Source organism: Telopea speciosissima, chromosome 1, assembly GCF_018873765.1.
Source record: "Telopea speciosissima isolate NSW1024214 ecotype Mountain lineage chromosome 1, Tspe_v1, whole genome shotgun sequence".
Lineage (NCBI taxonomy): Eukaryota > Viridiplantae > Streptophyta > Magnoliopsida > Proteales > Proteaceae > Telopea > Telopea speciosissima.
The window spans coordinates 79,026,049-79,045,636 of NC_057916.1; the positions used below are offsets into that span (position 1 = coordinate 79,026,049).

General features: G+C 38.2%; 2 protein-coding genes and 1 long non-coding RNA gene across 3 annotated transcripts; 2 read left to right on the forward strand and 1 right to left on the reverse strand.

Moving 5' to 3' along the window:
* Nucleotides 1-145: 145 nt before the first annotated feature.
* On the forward strand, nucleotides 146-8,063 carry LOC122664445 (ABC transporter B family member 28-like). Its single transcript, XM_043860259.1, has 17 exons — nucleotides 146-575; nucleotides 1,010-1,197; nucleotides 2,057-2,080; nucleotides 3,474-3,575; nucleotides 3,851-3,941; nucleotides 4,420-4,520; nucleotides 4,696-4,746; nucleotides 4,833-4,961; nucleotides 5,153-5,215; nucleotides 5,297-5,576; nucleotides 6,518-6,666; nucleotides 6,757-6,846; nucleotides 7,029-7,163; nucleotides 7,304-7,360; nucleotides 7,440-7,496; nucleotides 7,576-7,847; nucleotides 7,967-8,063. Exons 1-16 carry the CDS (start codon nucleotides 164-166, stop codon nucleotides 7,810-7,812), a joined length of 2,166 nt encoding a protein of 721 aa, XP_043716194.1. The 5' UTR covers nucleotides 146-163; the 3' UTR covers nucleotides 7,813-7,847; nucleotides 7,967-8,063.
* Nucleotides 8,064-10,597: 2,534 nt separating this feature from the next.
* LOC122655214 (F-box protein At2g26160-like) lies at nucleotides 10,598-11,821 on the reverse strand. The gene has a single exon (XM_043849427.1). The coding sequence runs from the start codon at nucleotides 11,819-11,821 to the stop codon at nucleotides 10,598-10,600; it is 1,224 nt and encodes a 407-aa protein (XP_043705362.1).
* Nucleotides 11,822-12,610: 789 nt separating this feature from the next.
* Nucleotides 12,611-19,339, forward strand: LOC122664464. The gene is made up of 3 exons (XR_006333339.1): nucleotides 12,611-12,771; nucleotides 14,031-14,037; nucleotides 19,329-19,339. It is a non-coding gene; the product is annotated as an uncharacterized LOC122664464 (long non-coding RNA).
* The last annotated feature ends 249 nt before the right edge of the window (nucleotides 19,340-19,588 follow it).

The following is a 19,588-nucleotide window of genomic DNA, read 5'->3' on the forward strand; positions in this document are numbered from 1 at the left end:
CGTTAGCGGTTGAGTGTGAAGTTGTCTTATGCAGAGTGGCGTGCGGACTGGGATGTTAGCTTTCCAACATCCCGAAACTCGGGAAAGCGAGACGAATTCTCCGCTTCAAACTCTTCCAATTTAGAGCTAATTGCTTCTCTTTGGCCTCAGTATAGCTTCGTCCATGGCGTCTGCAACTCTTCACCTCCCGGCCAATCTCAATCTCTACCCAATTCCAAAAAGCTATCATCGGAGAATCCACAAAGCTCAACTTTCTCTATCACGGCCTTGGAGCATCTCCCGCCAACTGTCATCGAAGCTCTTCTCCTCAGGTCTCCCCGCTTCGCCAAGAACATCATTCAATGGCGTTTGCTCTGCTGCTTACGTATCAGCTCCAGCTTCTGAACCCAGTGTCAGCGAAAATAGTCCCAAACTTGAGGGTGTGGACTCGCCGCCCACAGCTGCTCAGTCTTCGACTGCCATAAGTTGGAGTCTTGTTTGGAGTCTTTTGCTTCGCCACAAGTTAAGGCTTGCTGTTTCAATTGTCACACTTGTAGGTTGCACTACTTGCACTCTTTCGATGCCCATCTTTTCAGGTAGGAATTTGTTGAATCCTTGCTCAATTCTTCTCGTTCGCTTTGAGGGTTTATTGATCCTACTACATAGAACTTGTGAATATTTATTTGGTGTCATGCTTTAGAAATGGAGAGTTCTTTCCTAGCAAGGTTGTGTAATACTCAAAATGAATTTGTATAGGAATCGAAATACAGGGCACGGAAATTTCATGAGGAACTTTTCTGATACTTAGTTCAAAAAGAAATTGAATGTTCCCTGAGCTCCCATCCCCTCTTTCTGGTTTTGGGTTTTCATATTTGTAAATTTACTAGAAAAATGTCCCTCAAATTATTGGTAATTGGAAAACAGCTTCACAATTTAATCAATGAATGTCTGTTCAGTTGGTAACAACATATAGATATACTCTTCTTTTTTTTTTTTTTTTTTTGATATATATATTTTCATATTTCTACAGGGAGATTTTTTGAAGTACTCATAGGGGTAAGGCCAGAGCCTTTATGGAAACTGCTTAGTAAGGTTGGAGTTTTGTACATGTTGGAGCCGATTTTTACAGTTATTTTCGTAATAAACATGAGCAACATATGGGAGAAGGTTATGGCAGCCTTAAGAGGTCATGTCTTCAGAAGGATATTGATTCAGAAGGTAAATCTTTCTTTTATGAGGAAGTCTAACTCTTAACATGATACATATTTTTGCAGTTAAGTAGTTTGTTGTAGTCGGTGTTGCCTTAATATGGGGTGCGTGTCTATATGTCATTATCTGACATGGAAGCAAAGTTTTGGACTTGTTATATCCTAGGGATTGGATTCTTGGACTTGGATATATGTAAACAATGTGGAAGATATTAATTCATTCCATACATTATTATGCATTGTGATTTGTACAGGATCAAACATTAAATGTCTCATGAATTTTATGTTTGGACCATATCTATCACCTGTGGATAAGAACTTGGATGGAAGAAACTTTTTTATTTTTGCTACTAAGAGACTTTTATATTGGAATATATGGAAGCTATAATATAATAACCTATGATATATGTTAGTTTGTTGTAAAAATTGGGGTAAAGGAAAAGAAAAGGAAAAAGAAACTTGGGAGTGGAATTCCATAATGCACAGGGTTTCAGAATTTGAGATGTATTTGACAAGGGTCCTTTCATCCATTTTGAAGAGACCATGCAACAGAGGTTTGCATTACTATTGCCTTTTTGTTTGGATTTATCTTTTTTTCTTGTTCCCTTTCTTCTGAACTTATCTGGTCTGTGAGAAGTGATTTGGCTGCAACTTCCCCGGATTTTTTTTACATGAAAAATTTATAGTCAGCTATTATTCAGAATTTTAACTAGTATTTATTTTGTTATTATTTAAGATACGGGATCCTTATTCAGTGCTGTGCGAAGAATTGCATTAAGTTTGAAGGCCATTTGTTCATTGATTGAAGTCTTTCGCACACATATATTTATTTGGTTTTTCTGAAAGCTGACTATGTTCTTTTACTGCAGATGGAGTTTTTTGATCGACACAAGGTATGAATATCTTCATTATCTTTTCAAGGTTTTCCAATTCAACCAATGGTGCAAAAGTTGTACAGCTGAGATAAATGGTTGCAATATGCCGTATAAATTCATTTATTAACTCCCAAGAATCAGCTGCTGCAAATGTCAAGCCTGGCTTGTGGAGGTGCATTACCTTAATTCAATTCATGAAAATAGTATTGGATATGGAGTTTAATGCAGTTCAGAAGTTTTTCAGGAGGAAACACCATCATATTTGGTCGATTTTGGATCTGCGGTAACAAGAGCTTGCCAAACAAGTTTTCGTCAACACAATTTTCTCATGGCCTAGAGCTTCAGTCTTGCTCTAAAAGAAACATATTTAAACCAGTTGATTAATTTTTCAATTATAATAATAAACCTTGTATCCCGACTCCACAATGCTATGACTATATATCACCAGCTAAATGTTCTTTGAAGTGTGGGCCAAATTGAACTAGGCACGCTGATTTCACCCAACTGGTAACCTTAAAATTTTCAACTTGCAGTCCAATATATTCCTCTACCAACATAAGCTGTTACTTTATTGACTTAATATAAACACTTTGTTTAGCTATTAGCAGCCTCTACAGTATCAATTGTATGGATCCATAAACATGCATTTGGCTTACCATGGCTGTAGAACTTTACTGATCTCCACATGAGGAAAACCTTAAAGCATGCTTTCCCCTTAGAGTTACCTCTATACTTTGGTACAGTTTTGGTAAAATAGTATCTGAATCGATGATGATCTACTTGTGTTAACAGGGTGGTTGGCGCCCGGCAACCAAAATACCATAACATGCTAAAAACCACTACTTCCCCCCCCCCTCCCCTATGTTTTTCAAATGTATGCTTGGATGGTAAGCTGGTTGAGCTTGAGATTGGGGAAAAAAAGAAGGTAAAACTAACATGTAGGGGCATCCTAACACACAATGTTCGGGCAAAGAAAGATTAGAATTGTTTAACTGTACAGATAAACATTTGAATGTTACGTATCAGTTAGGTATTGAAATTTAGAAAGGAACAGCGGAGCTGACTGAAATAATAAAAAAGAACTAAACCAAAATGATAATTGTTACACTGCCTTTACTGGTGCATTTTTGTACAATTTGAGTCTTGGGGTAAGAGACATCAATCTGTTAGTCTTCTCAAAATTATGGATAAAGTGTACAGTATATATTCCCTTCATCAGTGATCTGAATTCATTACACTGAGTACTAGAAAGGTTCCCAGGTTGCTCTTTGCTGCACGTCATGATCCACACAGTTCTTTTCCATCTCCTCTTTTCTGTCCTCTATGATGTTGACTTCTGTTTCCTCGTATGCATGCTATCATTCTGGTCTAACTGATGTTTGTTAATTATTTGCTTTGTGGCCTTGTGCAGGTTGGTGAGTTGAATGGTTTGATAACATCTGATTTGAGTTCTCTTAAAGATATTGTTAGTGAAAACATTTCAAGGGATCGTGGTTTTAGAGCACTTTCCGAGGCAAGCTACTCTATACCTGTTATTTTTATAAGGATTGGATATCTTCTCTGCAAAGTAACAAAGTTTCCCAACTTCTTTTTCGTTCACTACAGTACTGGCATGGTCTGTTTACGTTACTGTGCGACTTCTTTATCTTGTGAAGTCAATTACCCCTTCACAAAATTTGCCATGCTGTATTCAATATCATTTCTAGGAGTATAAGATTTGTGTGACCCCAATCTTTTCTTCCATCCAGTTTTATATTTGATCACTTGACTCTTTCTTTGATCTTGCAGGTTGTGGGAACGTTAAGCATACTGTTTGTACTCTCTCCCCAGCTAGCTCCGATTCTGGGGCTACTGATGCTCTCGGTGTCCTTATTAGTTGGTAAGATTTCTCTTTCAAATTATTGGGTTGAAGTGCCCACTGGTTCTTTACATTTAAGTGGTTGATGAGAATCATCAGTTCACTATATTAGCATGATAAAAGTGGGTTTTTTTTAAAGCTTTTTTGTCCTGTTCTGAAACTTTTATGGATATCCTATACCTCTGGATTTATTTGCTTACTTTTCGGAAAGGGTTCTAGTAATGAATGCTGAAGTCTTTGGTTTTCATAACCTGTATCTCACTCAACCGATGGACATCATTTGATTTAGATTTCAAATGAATCATAGTTGTTTTCTCCATGCAGAAAAAGTAACAGATATTTGGTATTGACATATTTTGGTAAATTAGCAAGTCATTTTTTAATTTTCTTCTAAAAAAGGTTCAAATGCTTGCTTTACTCTAGTTTGAAAATTATGCTAGTATTTGTTGGTTCAACCTTGTTGCTTGTGCTACTCATATTATTATGTTTCATCCACTAGCTCTATACAAACGGTCAACCATACCTGTCTTCAAAGCTCATGGAAAGACACAAGCATCCATGTCCGATTGTGCAACTGAAACATTTTCAGCTATTCGTACTGTAAGCTTTACTTGAATGTTTTTTTCTTCCATCAATTTTTGCAATTTCTCTATCAGTGCCTAGAAATATTTGTTTACATGTCTTCGTCAAGGTTGGAATATTTCATTGGTTGAATGTAACAAATCTAACTACTCTACTTCTTTATTGTTGACTTTGACACTAATAATTTGTACAGGTTAGATCTTTTGGTGGTGAGAAGCGTCAGATGTCAATGTTTGGTAATCAGGTAAGTTTTGGATCTTCATAAAAAAATTACTGATGTATTAATGTCTTTTGGAACCTCTAATTTTCTTCATTTGTGATGTTTGGCAGGTTCTTGCTTACCAGACTAGTGGCATAAGGCTAGGAATTTCCAAATCTGCAAATGAATCCCTGACTAGAGTTGTAGTTTATATTTCTTTGATGGCTTTATACTGTCTTGGAGGAAGCAAAGTGAAGGCGGTAAGCATGATCATCGTACCTTTAAGGATCTTTACTATGGTTTTGTATAGTACATTCTGATCATGTACTAAAGCATTTGCTGTCTTCAAATTAATATGTATTCTGTGTCATTCCAAACCCATCCTGTCACAGAATTATTTCTGAATTTTTTCTAGGGTAAAAGTTTTTTACTGTAAAAGTTGGGTTTACAGGGTGAACTCTCTATTGGAACCGTGGCTTCTTTTATTGGATATACTTTCACATTAACTTTTGCTGTGAGTCATTTTGCCCCTTGGTCATGCTAATTAAGCCATTTATTTCCTACATTCCCCTATCTCATGCAATAAGTGTTTCAGGTTCAAGGGTTGGTTAACACATTTGGTGACCTTCGTGGAACTCTTGCTGCTATTGAACGGATTAATTCTGTTCTATCTGGGACTGAAATTGATGAGTCCCTTGCTTTTGGTTTAGAAAGAGAACTCCAAAAGAAAGAAGTGGACGATGGTAGTCTCAGAATATTCCATGGCAATGGTTCCGCTGAGAAAAATCAAGCTCTAAATATGCAGTACATGACAGCCTTGAAATCATCTAGTAGTGGGTGTAGTCTAGCTTGGTCTGGTGACATTTGTTTAGAAGGTATCTATGGTGGGGATTTCAAAATGATCTTTCAGCAGCCTCTTTACTCATTTTATTATTTTTTGATTGTCTGTATATTTTATTCTCCCTTTTTTATAGATAAACAATTCTTTCAGTTCCATTAGTTTGCTTTACCCAGCCTTGAGGTGGCACTCTTTGTACTTTTGTGTTCTCTTTCTAGTTATATATGTTCTCTCCCCATCCCCATCCCCACTCCTCCCCCCCCCCAAAAAAAAAAAAAGAAAAAAAGAGGAAAAAAAATTCCTGGTTTTTTCATTGTACCTACAATCATTTTTCCCTCCTTATAATGTTAGATCAAGGATAAAAGGGGGGGGGGGAATCCATTTCCTTTTGAATCAATCTTATTTCAGATTATCTAAAAATGCTGAATCATTTTAGTCCCTCTCCCTGTCTCGGCTTAGTCACTGTTGATTCAAGTGAGCCGGCTAATCATGCAAAAGTTTGTAAGACGTGATCAGTTCCTTTAGCTCTAAAACTAGCTAAATCATTCGACTTCCGGGCAATATAGAAATGAGAAATACCTTGATTTGGCTTCAAAGTTCTCACCATGCTTTCTTGTGGCCTCCTGACCTGCTGCTTATAATTGATATAATCTATGAAATGTTAGGCTGCTCCCTGGACCTTTCTGCAGCTGTTCACATTTAGGTTTTGTATTGTCCATGTATATACTATGTCAATTCTGGGATCCAGTGGTGAAGATATGTGGTTCATCATGTCCTTGAACCAGCTTGACATTTTGTTTTTTCTCTCTGGTTTTATATGACTTAAGCAACTTAAGCATTTTCCTTGGTTTTACCTTTTTGAGGAATCATTTATCTATAGTGTACATGTCCATTTATTCTTACATTGATATTGTATGTGGTTATTTGCAACTGTTAATTCCACCGTTTACTGCTAATGCCCCTTGTTTTGTATGACAGATGTGTATTTCTCTTATCCTTTGAGACATGACGTGGAAATCCTGAATGGTCTTAACTTAAAACTAAAATGTGGGACTGTAACAGCTCTTGTGGGTCCGAGTGGTGCAGGAAAAAGCACAATTGTACAGCTATTGGCACGCTTTTATGAGGTGTATTTTTTTTTCTTTGTAAATTCCATTTTCCTCTTCATGAGGTGGGTGAAACAGTAATCTGTATTAATCACTGTATTACGTTTGCAGCCAACTAGAGGTCGTATTACGGTGGCAGGAGAGGATGTTCGAACATTTGACAAGAGTGAATGGGCTCGGGTTGTCTCTATAGTAAATCAGGTATGTCACACAGTTGACTTAGCATACAACATTTTGTGGTCAATGGTGTTATGCAAATATTCTCACCTTCTATGTGTACTCTTTTTCTGTGTCTTCTTCTCTTTTGATAGCTTGTTGGATGACCGCTGCAAATGGTCCTTTCATTATTAACATCTTGCCGTGTCTATGGAAAACCATGGCAGGAACCTGTCCTATTCTCAGTATCTGTTGGAGAAAATATTGCATATGGATTACCAGATGATAATGTTTGCAAGGATGATGTGATTAGAGCAGCCAAAGCTGCAAATGCTCATGAATTCATAATTTCTCTTCCACAGGTTGGTGTCTCTAAAACAGTGTAGGAGAGCTTACACTTTAGAAAGCTCTCATGTAGTCTTTTTCCTCTCCCAACCCCATCCCTCCCTTGTTGCATCACTGACAAGTTCTACTGTGTACTGAAAATTTTCTCTGATTAAAGGGTTATGACACATTAGTTGGTGAACGTGGAAGCCTGCTGAGTGGTGGACAGAGGCAGGTAATGAAGTTAATTTTACTGGGTGAGGGGTTATACATGATTAGGGTTATATGCGGTACTTAGCCACTTCAATTTGCAGAGGATTGCTATTGCCAGGGCTCTGCTAAAAAATGCTCCATTTCTGATTCTTGATGAGGTATGCTCTCAGAGACTATTTCTGTCCTTACGAATGTTCTCCACGTCTCATGGATTGTCCTGATGCTTCTTTGCTTCAGGCTACCAGTGCTTTAGACACAGTGAGTGAAGGCTTGGTCCAGGAAGCTCTTAACCACCTGATGAAGGGGAGGACCACATTGGTTATTGCTCATAGATTAAGCACAGTCCAGAATGCACACCAAATTGCTGTTTGTTCGGCAGGGAAGATTGCAGAGCTAGGGACCCATTTTGAGTTGTTGGCTCAGAAGGGTCTATATGCATCACTGGTTGGATCTCAAAGGCTTGCATTCGAGTGATTTGACCAGGAACGAAAGATAGCAGTTCATTTTCTAGCTACTTTATTTAAAATGGAGAGAAGATGTAAAAACTGGATCTTTTCTTGTACATTTCTTGGTTATACTGGTTCCAGTTCTTAGTATTTTCTTTCTGAGTTTTTGTTTCTGTTTCACCCAGATGCTCAAGTATGCTGTGGTTTGAAAGCAGAAGCCCTGAGTGGAGGTTGCTTGAGGGGACTGTTTCAGCTGTTATATTAAAATCAATCTACAAGGTTTAATGTTGTAATTTATAGTTTTATCTAAGTTCATGGTTGGTGTACTCGAACTTGCAAATTTTTCTAATTGTTTTGGGCAAAACTCAATTTCAGGTTCCTGCAAGCTGGAGGCACTGATTGTGGGTTAGAGTGGAGGTTTTGTTGCAGATTTGCTGGCGAAAATGCCAATATGTTAAGCAAATTTTTTATTTCTTGCTAATTTTTTTTGTTGTCATGTAAAGAAAACCAAATGCCAATTATTTTCCTTCTCGCTGCAAAACCCAAACTTTAACCCAATTTTGTGCAACTTCCCCCCCCCCCCTCCTTTTCTTTGGGGTTTAATATATTTTTAGTTCACCCCCCAAAAAAATTCATGTTTTGATTTACCATGTAGGCAAAGTTGTGCCTTCTAGACTTCGCAAGAGATTCTTTGTACCCAAAACCGTACATTAGTTGTGCACATAAACAAACCAAAGAAGAGCACAGCTATTGTGACAGGCAACAAATAACGAGGTTTTGATTTGAATTGGTGATGTAGTGTTTGATTCTGATATCAGATGTTAGGTATTTGATCGATATGTCAAAAGCTCCAAAACTAATTGAACATGTTAAATTAAGTCTTTTAACACATCTTTTACTAGGTTGGCCCAATCTATTGTCCAAACACTAAATCGGCCCCATTAGGCACATAACAAAACATAGATCAGTCATCTCATATGAAGCAAGTATATGGTTGAAGGAGCAAACCAATCATATCCAGATAGTAACCAATTATCTTTTGGAACTGGCGATTCTTCTCATGATCAGCCCATGTTTCCAAATACACCATTCTGATTTCCCTGAGGATGAAGAAGATAACTTGGACAAGATAATTCAGGTTTCATAAACTCTCCAACTGGAAATGGTTGCTCGTGTTGGGGAGAGAAACTATCCTTAAACGGTTACCTATGGAGGAGGGAATTTACATTTCTTGTAGTTCTGCTATGTCTCTACTTTTAGATGCGGTTAATAAAACTACCGGTAATATGTAAATCTTAAACCTGATTATTAGAGGCGGTAAATAAAATCCATTGCTATTGCTTAATCTATAGAGATGATGATCTAAAACTGCCACTATTTCTATATTTTTAGAGGCTAATATCTAAATCTTAAACCTGATTATTACACGCGGTACTAAAAACCGTCGCTAACGTTAAATTATAGAGTTGTTAATTTGAAATTGCCTCTAATGCTTAACATTTAGAGGTGGTAATTTAAAATAGCTGCTAAGGCCTGTTTAACATTTAGAGGTGTTGTAAAACACCCAATTTTATCACCCCGGAGTCGGGTATGACAATAATGTAGGTGTCTCAAGATGAGGTGGGATTTTCTTGCATGGCTTTGGAAGTTTTCTGTGACCTCAAGCATCATTTGAAATCATTGAGAAGAATTTAATGAGAATGATCTAGAAAATGATCAAAACAATCTTAAAGTTGGTTTAATTCATGATAATTCAAATGATTCAAAATAATTCAACTTGATTATTATTTTATGAAATATTACATCTTTAGCTCTATGGAACCCGTTTTTTCTGACCATTTCCAATTAGTATGATCTCTACTGTTAATTTATCCCGTGAAATCAGATTGTGCAAACTTAATTAAGTGCGCCTAACACCTTACAAATTTGCCTTTCATCCATAACATTTGAGTTTAATTACAAGATTTATTATTTCTTTTTATTTTTGAGGTCTGCAAATTCTCCTGCCCATCTTTTAGCTTCATTTGCAATCTCGTCTTAATATGTATTCTCTTTGTAAATAGATGGATATGCCCCTTACTTTTGTTTAGGGCTCGTAGAGGAAGAAAATTTGAGATTTGAAATGAGAGGACGATGGGGTTGAATAGGTTTTTTTTGTCTAAATGGTAAACGGTTCTGAATCCAAGGACCGATTTGTTAAACCCGATCGGTCCAGCTTGGGTTGAGAATGCATTCAACACTTTTAACTCGTTGAAATTTTCAAAGTTTAACCGTTGGATGTTTAGCTTTACAGGTATCAAGTTGAGGAACTAGGGCTGGAAGATGGGTGCTATAGACAAGGCCGTAGAAGATCTGAATTCATAATTCTGATTTGGACTAGGATTGAGCACGCCGTCGGCTCCAAGTAATCTAACAGGAGGCAGACACATAGAAGAAAGGATAATCATGGATAAGGGGGTCATTTCACAAGAATGGGAGAGAAAGGGATACATGGTTTGTGCTATATGCCATACCAAATAAGACAATAAAACTAGAGATAATGGAGTCGCTTTATTTCTTTAGATCTTTTCAAGATGGAATGGCCACACATAAGTGGAGATTTTTGTCTTTAAACAAATCAAGATGACATTCATTGAATCACCTCATTAGAGAGCTTTATTTCTGTAAATATTTTCAAAGATGGAATTGCCACACATAAATAGATAACTAGCTAGAATCAAGAATCAAGAAGCTGGATTCCTGGACTCTTCTCTTCATATTTAACAAAAACCAAGATGACATACATTGAATCACCTCATTCATTCTCATTATAATTAGATGCCTAGATGACCTTCCACTCTTGTAATAGAAGATGATGCTACTGGAAAAGTTCTAGTATTGTATTTTTTTTTAATACAGTCCTTGATCGAAGGGCAAATCCAAAGAGGTGCACAAACACGAGTAAAGATGTCAGGGCCAACATAGTGATCATCAAATTCCTCAGTATCCATCCGAAACACTCCCATGTCATGACCAGCTCCATCTTTCATAAGACCATATAAGTCGATATCAGTGAAGTAGATACAATTGGGTTCACATCCTAAATGGTTTTTAGACGGGAAGATGGTGAAGGAGTCGTTAAAACCCACAAACAGAGCACGATTGTCTAGGCTGTTCTTCACCTGCGTCCATTTCCTGTTATCAAAATTGAACTTGTAAACATCAAAACCATCTGTTTCATGAATGCCATTGTTGTTTGTCGCGGATGCACAGTCCACATAAATTTCCTGTGCAACAAGAAAGAGTTCTCCAACCGACTCCACAAGATATAAATACCCACCAATGTTTATACCCTCTCCATGTTTAGCAAACTCAATAGTCTTTGGATGAGGACTGGAAATATCAACAATCAACAATTCCCCTCCATAAGTGATGGCATAGAATTGACCATTGAAGTAAACGACATCATAAATACCATTATCACTCTCTACAGGAGTCCAAACTTCATCTCCCAATCTCAAGAAGGCTAATTTCCTGAATTCAGAACATATTGCCATAACCACACATTTGTCATCATCTTCACAAGGGATTGTTTTAGCTGAAGAACAAGATGGTCTTGAGGACAATATCACTTTCTGTATAAAAACCCGACGGATAATTTCTGGGCTTACATTAGGGGAGTATTGACCAGGGAGTGTTGGTTGAGGTGGAAGCCGAATTTGTTCCCGAGAAAAGGGGTTTAATAAGTGAAACTCCAAATCAAGCCCCAAAGTTATCAACCAACTGCAGGACGACCAACACTTCCTGCCGCGGGCCTCGGGCAAGTTCAATTGGTAAACCTTTTGGGTGGAGAGACTATAGAAGCCACGGCTGTCACTGTCTTCCTTCTCTGCAAGCATTAGCCAGGGATCAGCAATAGTAGAGAAATGCAATTTCTTGACTGAAACTGATCGCCATGGCCTACAAACCGCACCAAAATGAACAACATCTTCGACTGCCGAAAACTGATCCACAATAAGTCCTAGAACGTCATTACAAAGTTCGGACCAGTTCCCCATACCCTTTCCTTGTCTCGTGCAATTAGGGTAGTGACAAATAGATAGTTGAACGTATAGAACTATAGAAACCAATAAGAGCAAAGTTAATAACAGAAAATAAAAGAAATCTTGCATTACAGAAAACAAAACAAAAATAGAGAAGATGTTTCATCCCAAAACTTTCAACTTTATTATTTTTATTGCTAAGCCACAAACAGAAGCAAGCACATGAATATATTCAATACCACAAGGCCAAAATTGTTTATAAATTGAAACCCATAAATGAAGATGTTTCCAAGCCTCGTCAATCTAAACTCAATCCTGGGAACTCAAAAACCCTACCAACAATTATGCTATTCTTTATTATAATTATTATTTTCCTGTTTGATGAAAGTCATTTTGTTATACTTAGTAAGCAGAAAAGATGGATACTATAGTGCGAAGGAGAAGGATCAAAGGATGGACGACCATATCCATATTGTTGCAGTTATCGTCTGCCATTGCCGTCGTTGAGGTTCTCTCCCTGCGCTCTACTGAAAGAACTACTTCGATGAGTGGCAAAACAAAAAATTTGACGCACCTTAGTTTGAAACTAATCCTGGGTCCATGAAGGTAGTATTAACATTTGTACTACTTGGATGAGGAAAACGGAAGCACTTGAAGCTGCCCAATCTGGTCCACAGTTTGTTCAAAACGGAAACGGGAAAAAAAACTGTGTTTGGTATGGCTTGTTTAGAACACCTCAAAATTTGAACTGGACAGTCTAAAATCCAGTCAAACTTTTCGAGAACAGCAAAAATTCAAAAACGGAAATTACAGGTTTTAATTGTTTAGATTTGAAAAAATACAGTACGAAAAATACAGCAATATACACACATAAATTCACCATTTTGTGTAGGCTCTTAAGTCTCAACTAACTACATAGTACAATCAAACATCCATTCCAATCTTAGAATCAATTATAGGACAGAGTTTTTTAAATAAAAGATATCGAGCAACAATCAATTTTCAAGCTACAATCATTATTCTTAAACAATTATCAATCAACAATGAAGTAGCCAGAAGAATGTAGAAAACATGTAAAAAACTGCGATGCGGCATACAGATTGCAGATCTTCTGAAATTCGAGGACTACTTTTAAAGGAATCCAAAAGGATCCTACATGGTTTAATCATTAAATGAAGTGCAAGCTGCTGCTACCACTATTACAGCAGCATGCAAGTACATTATTTAAGAATCTAAAACCCTCAAAAAGATGGAAATGAAGGCCCTCTAAGGCTGGCAACGGTTTCATCCATATCACTGGACCTGTATTGATGGTCATATTCAGTCCACTAACACAACCATAGTTGTTGAAACCAGACCCACTCCAGCAGCAATGGATATCACAAAGGGAGGGAGCATAAAAACAAAAAAGAAGCCCAAGATTGCAAAAATTAGGAAAAGAAAACAGAGGCCAATTCTGTCCAGCTGCTAGGATTTTTAATGAAGTTTGAACCTACAACAAGGGCATCCTTCCACAAAGCCCAAACGCCTGTGGACCCATCCTTGTCTATCCCTCGAATAAAAGCAAGGGAGTAGTGGAAAATTACTGAAGATTGAAGTACTAGTGAATATAATGACCTAGCTTTGTTCAAAGAAAAGAAGAACAAGTTTGATCCATTAGTGATCCTATCCCAAAGTCAAAGGTTTTTTAATTTTTAAGGCCAAGTATTTGTATCTTGAAATTTGCAATAGAGGGCTAATATGAGTTCCATCCTTTGATTGGCAGAGAGTTGAAAGATAACCTCCCAGACAGATCTCAAGACAAACCCAACTCAGACAGATAACCCCAAAATTGACTGAAAACTAAATCCTCTGGGACTCAACCCAAACTTTAAGAATCAAACACAGGTACAGGGAATAAGAACTCTTCAAAAACATGGAAGCAATTTGATGGTTAGATTCAAAGTAATTTAAAAAAAAAATAGTAATCTCTAAGTTTGAGATCCAGGAAACAGAGAAGACAAAATAATTCAAATTAGACCAGCAGAATAACGTGAAACTTGGATCACACCACAGTTTTAATACCTTAATCCAATAACCAAAGTATTATAGACATCAGATTGTTGAATTAAGATTAATTTTAAAAACAAAATTCTGGATCGAGAAAACTCAGAAAACAGTGATTTATAAGTAGCAGGGGGGGATTCAGGCCTCAGATGGGCCCAAATTTTGGTCGTAGTGTTAGTCCTAGGGTTCCTTCTGAATCCCCAAAACAGTGGTAGGATCTGATTAGCAGATCTTCGTGAACCCAGAAAACTCTATTTCTGAAACTGGGACACAGAACAGGGAAGCCGCAAGTCTTAAATCAGAGAATAATAAAGCTTCAAATAACATGGTTTGAATATCAGTAACAGTAACAGGAACAAGAAAAGATATCTTAGACCTCTTTCCCTCAGCGTTGCAGAGCAAACAACATCTTCAATTGCAAAAATACTGAGTCTGAGCCTGGGCTCTTACGATGCTTAAATAATAACAAAATAGCACTCCTAATTGGAATATAACTCTGATTTTAACTACAAACAGAAACTGAAACAAATCCTATTTAAACTAGGAATCAAGACAGCAACTAAATTACTTAATAAAACTAACTAAGCCCACTTTCATTCCTCTTTCCTCTCTCCCAGCTTAAGAGCTCAGATCCGTTGGAATTATGAAACCAAAAACCCAACAAAAAGCCTCACAAACGTTTCAGAGTGGAATTAATGCAAAACCTCTTGAAGACTCCTTTGAAAACCAGAAAAGAAAAGATTTTTTTTGAGACGGAGATAGAAAACCAGAAAAAAGAAAGGATTTTGAGATGGAGAAGGAGAAAGAGAAAGAGAGAGAATTTTTTTATTTCTGACCTTTCCGCTGTGCCGCTGTCTAAGTTGCAGAGTCGACCATCGGTGTCGCTCACGATCCACTCTGCTGCGCCGCTGCTTCTCACGGATATAAGAGGGAGTCGAGGGACTGAGGGAGAGAAGCTTGTTGGGAAAGAAAGGTATAATATAGAGGTAGGATCTGATTAGTCCTAGGGTTCCTTCTGAATCCCCAAAACAATGGTAGGATCTGATAAGCAGATCTTCGTGAACCCACAAAAATCTATTTCTGAAAATGGGACACAGAACAGGGAAGCCGCAAGTCTTAAACAAGATAAGATATCTTAGACCTCTTTCTTCAATTGCAAAAATCCTGAGTCTGAGTCTGGGCTCTTACGATGCTTAAATAATAACAAAATAGCACTCCTAATTGGAATATAACTCTGATTTTAACTACAAACAGAAACTGAAACAATGGTATGATGCGCACAGGGCAGCACCGCCCCAGTACTGGGCGCGATAATTTTCCTAATATAGAGTCCGTAATCCAGATCCGTGCGACCTCTAAACGCAACGTTTCAATATCAGCCGCTGATTACATATTATAAAATCCTAACCGTTCAGGGTGCTAACTCATAACCGGCTAATAGAAACCCTTAACCGGCTAGTGGAGCAGACGAATTAAAAAACAAAAAAACTTTTCGGACATCGAAGGGTTTACATCTCTGCGAAAACCCTTTTCCGGCGAACATCTCCTTCTCCGACCGTTATTGAACATCGAAATCTCTGCTGAAGGTGGGTAAAACCATTTTTTCGGCGATTCTTCTTTCTTCTCCAAGCTTCTCAATCTCGATATATTAAGGTTAAAATCTTGAGGGAAAATTTCACGGACATCCTCTAAAAGTATCCAATATCTCAGAAACTTACCGTATTTGGTCAAAATATCATAGACACCCCAAACGTTAAGCGCACTTAGTATCCAAAGGTGAAATATCCATTTTATCCCTTAGTTATTTAAATAAAAAGACAAAACTGTCATTTCATCTTCTTCCCTCTATGGCTGCGGCTCCGGCGACCATCACTTGCTCCGGCTACGGTGACCATGGAATCAATGCATGCAACTGCCCCATTTGCAGAGGGAGTCTCTTGACAGTAGCCGTTGCTGTCTTGTTCTAGTGGTGTGGCTATTTACGGCGCATGTTATGTTTGCATTGCAGGTTCCGGCACCAGCTCCAGCGTCGTCATCGGATGGGCCTATGATGCCGGACGATTCGCATAAGTGTGTGAATTCGCTGCAAACGTCGCTTCTCAGTCGCAACATCCATATTCCATAGCCCAACGCGACATGTGACATAATCCTTTGTTTCTGCGAGATTTGGCATCATCACATCACCTCCTTAGTTGTCCCGCTGCGTTTAACGCCACGCCCACTGCCTCCGTTAGGAACTTGGAGCGGAATTGCAAAAACTCCCCCTATTTGGCTTCAGTAGGTGCCTTGAAGCCCTCGAGAGGGTTAGTAATCTCTCTCTCTCTCTCTCTCTCTCTCTCTCTCTCTCTCACACACACACACACACACACACACACACACACACACACGGGGACATTTCCCCACAAGAGGATTTCCGATAAGGATTACTTCCCCTGTTTTTATCAATTTGATTCGTTGCAATTTTCTACAAAATTATTACTTGTTTTAGTCGGTGTTTTTCATTCAAATATAGTATTAAAAATCAAAATATGATGAAAGGATTCTCTCTCTCTCTCTCTCTCTCTCTCTCCACTTATTCATTTTTTATTTTTTAAATTTTGAATTCTTGCCGATGGGAAGAACAGAACAAAGTTTCTGGTGGGTGGAGCAAGAAAAATTAGGAAATGGCCGAAAAATTATTTGCTCTATATGTATTCTACAGTCTAGTCTCCACTCTTTTTGTGTTTTCCTTTTGTTGTGATAAAATTGGTAAATTCTGTTTGTGTTCCTCTCTGTCTATCGCCAATCTGCAACCTTTACTTTCGTTTTCATCTGGCCGATGGCAATGGTAGATGGGCAGAGTATTATGTGTTTGTTTCCTTTTTTTGTTTCATATAGCATAAGACTTTTTTGGACTACGCCATACGTTGGTGGGTTACGGTTTTAATTTGTAGAGTTAGGGTTTTTATGGGGTTGGATTGCTGAGAGCATAGTCGGGCGGGGGAGACTGGAGAGGGGCAATCAAAAGAAAGTTACAATTGGATGTCTACCTACAATAGATTGGGAATTATTAGTCTGGCACATGAAATTGGGAAGGTGGTGTTCAGATCACTAAGTCCTAACCTTCTAAAGTCTTTGAACTCCATTTTGATGAACTATGGGTCACTGAAACGTGTAAAAGAGAGACGGCCATCTCCTTCACACACACACAGAGACAGAGAGAGAGAGAGAGAGAGAGAGAGAGAGAGAGATCCAACTAAACTGACAACAGATGCCATCTCCTCAAAATCATGTAAAGATTGATATGGTTGGCAGGTTTGGAAAAGAGAAAGGAAGCCGTTGGCTTCTCATTAGGAGCTCACATGGGTTCTGTTTGATAGGAGGAGGATTCTCTCATTCAATTACAGGATTCTCTCAATAAAATAAACTATTAGTGAGTGTTCTCCCTAATACCTGAACCAAATTACCTGATTAAAATCACAGACAAAACATGTAAGTTCTGAAAATCTAGTCCAATCAACATAGAATACACCATCCACTTTCAGCATCTATGACAACAAACCAATTTAAAATAATTAGTTCGAATGCCAGATGCACCCATGAAATGCAGTCACCTGAAAATGAGATCAACCGACTCATCCTCCTTAATGTAGATGACCAGAACATCACTGGTACTCACATCAACAGAAAATCCCACAGCTTTCATCTCATGTAAAATCTTGGCACCCACATCCACAAGCTTCTTATTTGCTAGGACTGTCAAAAGGGCAGTATATGTGCTTAGACCAGGTCCCAACTCCACATTGGTCATAGAGTTATAAAGCTTCATTACTGAGTCCACTTGTCCAGACTCCAGAGGCAGAATACATTTCTAAGTGACAAGAATAGGGGTTTCCAAGCCATCCAACGAATCAAAACATCAATTGCCCACATGATACGAAAATGGTCCATGTGAAATGGTTTCCTCACTCTGTGTGTGTGAGAAATTATATCCATGTTCCCTAAAGTTCTTAATAAGTCCTCCTAGGAAAAGGCAGGGTGCTCATGAAGGATATCCTGTGTCAAAATTCTGAATGTAGTCCTTATTTTTCTTTTTTTGTTTTGGTTAGGCAACAAGAGTATGGGAGTAAAGGTTCACAGAAAGAGAAATGAAAAAATTAGCTTCTTGTACCCTCTCTTTCCCATCTGTGCTGGAAATGCAACTATCAAGAAAATATACCAATTGGGGCTTGCATTGCATGATACAAGTTAAAAAGGGAAATTCCACAAGGTATTTCCTGCTAAATACAGTGCTTTCATAACTTTTGTGATCACAGGTCTAATTCTCCATTCTATTTTTTGTTGCTGCAAGCAGTTCAATATAAACTACCCTGTAGTCTAGTATACTATTAATGAAGCCAGTCTAATTCCTGGACTGATTAATGCCAAAGCCAACAATAGTTTATCTAACTGCTACACTAGTCATTCATTGAAAAATCTCATTAAGAAAGCTAAATTAATAGAGACAAAGGATGAATTTGCTTGCTTTTTGTGAAATCTATTATTATGGAAGTAAAGCCATAAACTCAACAGATTTTACTTGATATTATTCTGCCTTTATTCATTTATTTATTTTTTTATAATTGATCAGATGGCTTCTAATAAGAGTATGATTACTTCACTATATTTTAGCTTCGCCGCATCTCTCTTTATATAGAAGTTTTTGAGAGATGGGTTTGATGATACATGGATAAGTACATGGGGTGTTAGTACGTTGCTGGCTTGATGATCTTGAAGAGTCCAGATTACATGCGTTGAGCTTGGAAGAGTTTGAAGTGAACTCATCAACTGAAGCTAATGTGTTTCCTTGCTTTTGGATAAGGGCTGATGTAGGAGTGCCGTTAGTGATAGCCTTTGCTGAGATTGAGGTGGATGAGATTGGTTTGATACGGTTGGCATCCTTATCGCTTACACGCCCCCTCAAGTGCAAGGGAGGATAAACCTTGAGCTTGGATAGAAGTTAGTGAAACCGTTGGTTGGTTAAAGCCTCTGTAAATATATCAGCTAATTGATCCTTGGTAGAGATAAAACGCACAGTAAGGTCCCCTTTGGCAACCTTGTCACAAACAAAGTGGAAATCAATTTTTATGTGTTTGGTACAGGCATGGAACACTGGATTTGCAGTTAAGTATGTAGCCCCGACGCTATCCCACCACAAAGTCGGGGCATGGGCCAGATAGAATCCAAGTTCTCGAAGTAGAGATTGCAACCATGTGAGTTTGGCCGTTGCATTGGCCACAGCCCTATACTCTGATTTAGTGCTCAATCGAGCAACTGTAGCCTGTTTACGAGAGCTCCAAGAGATAAGATTGGTGCCATGATAAATAGTAAAATCGCCTGTGGACTTACAGTCATCAGGGCAGTCGGCCCAGTCAGCGTCTGAGTCAGTAGAGAGATGCATGGCGGGCTGTTTCTGAAAATGGAGCCCATAATTTAGAGTAGACTTCAAGTAGCGAAGAATCTGTTTTACTGCAGACCAATGGTCAAGGGTAAGCCGGTGCATAAATTGGCAGACCTTGTTAACAACAAATGCTATATCAGGCCATGTTATGGTAGCATATTGTAGTCCTCCAACAACACTACGATATAAGGTGGGGTCATCCATTGGTGTGCCAGTAGTTTTAGATAAGCTCTGGGAGGATGACATGGGAGTGGAAATTGGCTTATAGCCCATCATTTTAGTACAATCGAGAAGATCTACTATGTATTGGTGCTGAG